The 6,158-nt window shown below is 37.8% G+C and overlaps 1 protein-coding gene across 1 annotated transcript in view; it reads left to right on the forward strand.

The window, feature by feature from the left end:
* YIPF6 (Yip1 domain family member 6) overlaps positions 1-6,158 on the forward strand; it is a 28,551-nt gene that overhangs the window by 8,771 nt on the left and 13,622 nt on the right. The window contains exon 2 of the mRNA XM_008712280.2: positions 5,437-5,565. Within this exon, the coding sequence (XP_008710502.1) occupies positions 5,437-5,565 (129 nt within the window). The remainder of the gene's footprint in view (positions 1-5,436; positions 5,566-6,158) is intronic.

The raw sequence follows: 6,158 nt of genomic DNA on the forward strand, positions 1-6,158 counted from the left end.
TTTCATGCTACAGCAGCAGAGTTGGGTAGTTGCCACAGAATCTACATGGCTCTGAGAGCCTGAAACACTTACTTTTGGGGCCCTTTACAGAAAAAGGTTTGTGACCCTTGCTCTAGGCAATCATCTTTTAGAATAATTTAAAACAAGAAGAAATGTGGGGCATCACGTTGCCAGATTTCAAGCTATACTACAAAGCTGTGTTCACAACAACAGCATGGTACTGGCACAAAAACAGACACATAGACCAATGGAACAGAATAGAGGACCCAGAAATGGACCCTTGGCTCTATGGGCAACTAGTCTTTGTCAAAGCAGGAAAAAACATCCCTTGGAAAATAGACAGTCTCTTCAATAAATGGTACTGGGAAAATTGGACAGCTACATGTAAAAGAATGAAACTTGACCACTCTCTCACGCCATACACAAAGATAAACTCCAAATGGATGAAAGACCTCAATGTGAGACAGGAATCCATCAAAATCCTAGAGGAGAACATAGGCAGCAACCTCTACGACATCAGCCACAGCAATCTTTTTCATGATACATCTCCAAAGACAAGAGAAACAAAAGAAAAAATGAACTTGTGGGACTTCATCAAGATCAAAAGCTTCTGCACAGCCAAGGAAATAGTCAAAAAAACTAAGAGGCAGCCCACGGAATGGGAAAAGTTGTTTGCAAATGACAGATAAAAGACTGGCATCCAAGATCTACAAAGAACTTCTCAAACTCAATACACGAGAAACAAATAATCAAATCAAAAAATGGGCAGAAGATATGAACAGACACTTTTCCAATGAAGACATACAAATGGCTAACAGACACATGAAAAAATGTTCAAAATCATTAGCCATCAAGGAAATTCAAATCAAAACCACACTGAGATACCATCTTACGCCAGTTAGAATGGCAAAAATGGACAAGGCAGGAAACAACAAATGTTGGAGAGGATGTGGAGAAAGGGGATCCCTCTTACACTGTTGGTGGGAATGCAAGTTGGTACAGCCACTTTGGAAAACAGTGTGGAGGTCCCTTAAAAAGTTAAAAATTGAGCTACCCTATGACCCAGCAATTGCACTACTGGGTATTTACCCGAAAGATACAGACGTAGTGAAGAGAAGGGCCATATGCACCCCAATGTTCATAGCAGCATTGTCCACAATAGCTAAATCGTGGAAGGAGCCGAGATGCCCTTCAGCAGATGACTGGATAAAGAAGATGTGGTCCATATATACAATGGAATATTACTCAGCCATCAGAAAGAATGATTACCCAACATTTGCAGCAACATGGACTGGACTGGAGGAGATTATGCTAAGTGAAATAAGTCAAGCAGAGAAAGACAATTATCATATGGTTTCACTCATTTATGGAACATAAGAAATAGCAGGGAGATTGGTAGTAGGAGGAAGGGAAGAATGAAGGGGGGGTAAACAGAAGGGGGAATGAACCACAAGAGACTATGGACACTGGGAAACAAACTGAGGGCTTCAGAGGGGAGGGGTGTGGGGGACTGGGATAGGCCAATGATGGGTAGTAAGGAGGGCACATATTGCATGGTGTTATATGGAAATAATGAATCATGGAACACTACATCAAAAACTAAGGATATACTGTGTGGTGACTAACATAACAATACAAAATTATTATAAAAAATTAAAAATAAATAAAAAATATTTTTTTCTATTTATCTTTATTTTAACCACTACTGGAGATCTTCTCTTCCTGTGTAAATCCAAGTTTCATTCTGATATCATACTCCTGAAGATCTTTCTTTAACCTTTCTTGTAGGGTGTGTCTCAGCTTTTGCTTGTCTGAAAAAAGTATTTTGCCTTCATTTTTGATAGCTATTTTTCCTGGGTTTAGAATTCTGGGTTGATAGTTTTTGTCAGCATTCTAAAGGTGCTTCCATTTTCTTCTAGCTTGGGTAGTTTTGGGTGAATTGTCTGTTCTATATCTTGGTTCCTCTGAATTCCGTTTCTTTTCTCTGGCTGCCTTCAGGATTTCCTTTTTTTTTTTTTTTTTTTTTTTTGCTTTTCAGTAGTTTGTGTCCAGGTTTGTGGATTTTTGGTTTTGTTTTGTCTTTAGGTATTTATCTTTCTTGAGTGGAGTTCTCTGGGCTTGGATCTGTCAATTGATGTGTGTCATTATTTTTGGAAAATATCAGCCATTATCTTTCCAAATATTTCTTCAGACACATTTTCTCTTCTTCTGGGATTTCAGTTATATATGTATTAGACCATTTAATATTGACCCACAGTTCTTGGATGCTTATTCTGTTTTGGGTTTTGTTTGTTTTTCTAGTTTCATTGAGATATAATTGACATAACAGTGTATAAGTTTAAGGTGTACAACCATGCATGATTTGATATATTTTTTTCTCTTTAAGATTTTATCTTTTTGTTTTAGTCTGGTAATTTTGACTGACCTATCACTGATTTCTTTCTTTGGCTGTGTTAAATCTACAGATAAAGCTGTCAAAGGCATTTTTCATCTGTTACTGTGTTCATTTGTTTCTGGCATTACCATTTGACTTTTACAGTTTCCATCTCTTTGCAGAAATTCACCATCATTTGTGCATATGCCTTTTCTTCTAGAGCCTTTAAGATATAAATCTTCTCTTAATTTTCCTCTGATAATTCTAACGTCTGGGTTGTCTCAGAGTCTGTCTGCTATGTCTCATCATAGTGGGTTGTTTCTTCATTGTGGGGGAGGCCTAAATTTTTTATATTAAATGCTGGCCATCATGTATAGAACAGTAGAGACTGCCTGGAAATGGCACATCTTTTCTGCTAAGTTTTTACAGTGGGGATTAAATTAGTCTGGTCAGGAGTTGAATTGTGTTTGGGTTTTATCCTTTCTGTGGGAACCTTCAAATTCCTCTTCTATTACATTGTGCTTGGGGTGGGTGCTAGATCACCCCAGTGTTTTTGCTAATGTTTCTGTTCTGTTCTCAGCTTTCTACACTTTCCCTTTGCCCTTGCATAAGATAGTGGTTCTCTCTCCAACCTCTAGCCCCTCCCCTAGCAGTAGACTGCTGTTGGTTTTGACTCCATACTTGCTAGCCTGGGGGGTGGGTTCTGGGAGGGGGGATTCTTTGCTGTTTTGGTCCAACCTCAGCCTTAGGTAGTCCGTGTATCCCTGTGTCTCCTGAGTGGGACTTTCTCAGTGATCCTGTTTCTCACCTAGCCGAAGGAGACTGTAGTGGTCTGGCCTCAGGATGTTTTCTTATCCCTCCCCCAGGAGTAGAGAGATTTGTCTTTTCCCTTTCCCCAGCCACAGTGGGTCTTCGCCTGTGCCCTAGAGACAACAGAGTTCCCCCAGAAGCTCTAAAGCTCTTATTCTGTAGGGGAGAAGGTCTGAGCAGGGCTCTTTGCTTTTCTCGGAATTGGCAGCTGCTCCCCTCCCCAAAACCTAGACCCAATGAAAGCTTGTGAAGACTCTGCAAGTGGGTGTGAACTCCCCTTGTGTCTGATGCTTCCAGGGATTCTGTACCCTCGTACTAGTCCATGTTTGGCCTTTAGCAATTCATTTTAAATTTTAGCCAAATTCTTAAGCATCTGTGTGACACCTGGTGTCATTCTGTGTTTGTGTTGTGCTACAATGTGCAGAGTAATGCTCATGTCCCATGTTTTCCTGGAAGCACCTCTCTTTTCCTTAGATTTTATTCAGGCTGCTTGGTTGCCATACAACCTCAGCTCTCTGATGGGTTCGAGGAAAGTTATGATTTTGTAGTTTAACTTTTTCTCGTTGTTCTAGTGGGAGGGATATTCTTTCCAGCTTTCTACATCCTAATCACAAGTCAAATTACAGTGTTTTAAAGTCACTTGACATAGTTGCTCTCTGTGTGGTTGTGCATTTAATTCAATATACGGTAGGTTCATTTGTTTCATTTTTCTTTCAGTCTTAAGGACTTCTTTTAAGTTTTAATTTTGTTTCATAATTATGTGAACTATTTATATGATTTCAAGTTATACATATAGAACAACTTCTATTTGAAGAAGCCTAGCTTCTCTCCCTGTCTCCTCTACCTTATTCCCCCCTTTCCTTAATAGGAAGCCTCTTTTAAAAAAAAATCATATGCCTTACTTCTTACATATGACGTGCGTCACACTGCATGATTTATTTTGTACACATTTCTTACATTTAAAAGATAACATTCAGGTCCGAGAGTGTATATTTGTATTCTCTCCTTTCTTAGGTAAATGGTAGCATATTATAGAAACTTTTCTCCACGTTGCTTTTTTAAATTTAACACTCCATAAATAGTTCTTTGGAGATACTCCCGATCCTTTTACAGCTGCATAGAACTCTGTTATGTGCATATCCCATACTTTATTCAAGTAGTCCTCTGTTGATGGGCATATGAGTTATTTTCAGGTTTTTGCTTTTACAAGTAGTGTTATAATAAATAGTTTTGTGTATATGTCTTTTTGTGTTTTTGCCACTTTGTCTTTAGACTCCTAAAAGTGGCATTGCTGAGTCAATGGGTGATCCATATATAAATTTGCTAGACATTGCCAGATTCATCTTCAGTAGACTGTAGTACCATTTTGTATCCCCACCAGACGTGTGTGAATGCTTCACCCGCAGAGTATGTTGTCAGACTGTTGGATTTTTGCCAGTCTTAACAGGGAAAATTTTTTATTACAAGTAGCTTTAATTTGCATTTCTTGTTAAAGGCGTGTTTGAGAAGTTATTTTTTGTAAGTTCTTTGAGCAACTTTATTCTTCCTCACATTTCAGTATACTGTCTTGTACTTCATTTACCTGCAACTGCTACCCTCTAAATATTGTGCCTGTTGGGCCAAAATCCATATGAGAAGGGATTGCTTTTGTTTTCTTAGGAACTTGAAGGTTTCAGAGTTTTAGTTACAATAATAAAATTTGGCAGATGAGCGTAAGAGTTTATAAGCTTGCAATCTTATAATTAACTTTGGAAATGTTATTTGATCTGATTTGCCAGGTAACCTATTTCCCTGTTCTTCCCAGTTTCCCATTAGTCTTCACCTAACATTCCTTTCTAGCCAGCAGAGGCCACCAGAGCCTACCAAGGAGCAGAAGAGCTACAGAATTGTGGCTGTGTGAAGATGTGATTGCCGAAAGGTTGTTTTCAAATAACTTTGCAATCCTGCTAGCTTGTACCACATGAAGGTTTCATGCTTGAAAGAAAGCAAATATTTGAGGGCAAGAAAGTGTCTATGGCATTTACTTCGTAATTTTTTCCGTCATATGCCATCTCCTTCTTTAAATTAAAAGAAATAAGCATTTGAGAATTTTTGTTGACAGCATTGTTTAATGGCTGGTCAACTAATACCTTACTTTAAAAACTGTGTAAGACCCTACAAAAAGATGTAGTCACTACTCACTAGGAAATGATGTCTTTGAGGAATGCTGCAGTTGATTACAGACTTTAATTTTTTTCCCCAACTTTTCTCAGTTTGCAGGCCTTTCTGATATATCAATCTCACAAGACATCCCCGTGGAAGGAGAAATCACCATTCCTATGAGATCTCACATTCGGGAATTTGACAGCTCCACATTAAATGAATCTGTTCAGAATACCATTGTAAGTGAGACTAGCTGAGGGAACTTCTGTTCAGTATCATGGGACTAAATAACTATAGCACTTTGTTATTATTTTTGTTTGGCTCACTGATTTTCAGTATATCTTATTTATTGAAATTTAAGATTTTCCCCTGGAGCATAATTTGGTACAGTTGGAGAGCAGTTTGGCTATAATGAGTATTAAGAATCTTAAAATGTTCAAATATTTTTAAGCTGATAATTCTGATCCACATACAGTATATGGAAATTTTTTTAAAAATATTTTTCAAAATACAGAAAAATATTAATATACAAAGATGTTTATTACAGCACTCCTTATAATAAGGGGAAATTGAACAACAGAGGGGATGTCAGTTAAGTAAATTATGTTACATCTATGTGGCGGAATACTAAACAACCATTAAAAATGTATTTACAAAGAAGTGTTAATGACATGAAGAAATTTCTAGGTGAAAAAAATCAGGACGGAATTATCTCAACTATATTTTGACAGGTTATATTTGTATTACCATACTCTTCCTCAAATGTCTTGATTTTTTTAAAGACTTTTTAAAATTTATTTTAGGGGGGTTGGAATGAGCGGGGGGGGGGGGG

The sequence above is a fragment of the Ursus maritimus genome, assembly GCF_017311325.1.
Source record: "Ursus maritimus isolate PB19 chromosome X unlocalized genomic scaffold, ASM1731132v1 scaffold_X1, whole genome shotgun sequence".
NCBI classification, from domain to species: Eukaryota; Metazoa; Chordata; class Mammalia; order Carnivora; family Ursidae; genus Ursus; species Ursus maritimus.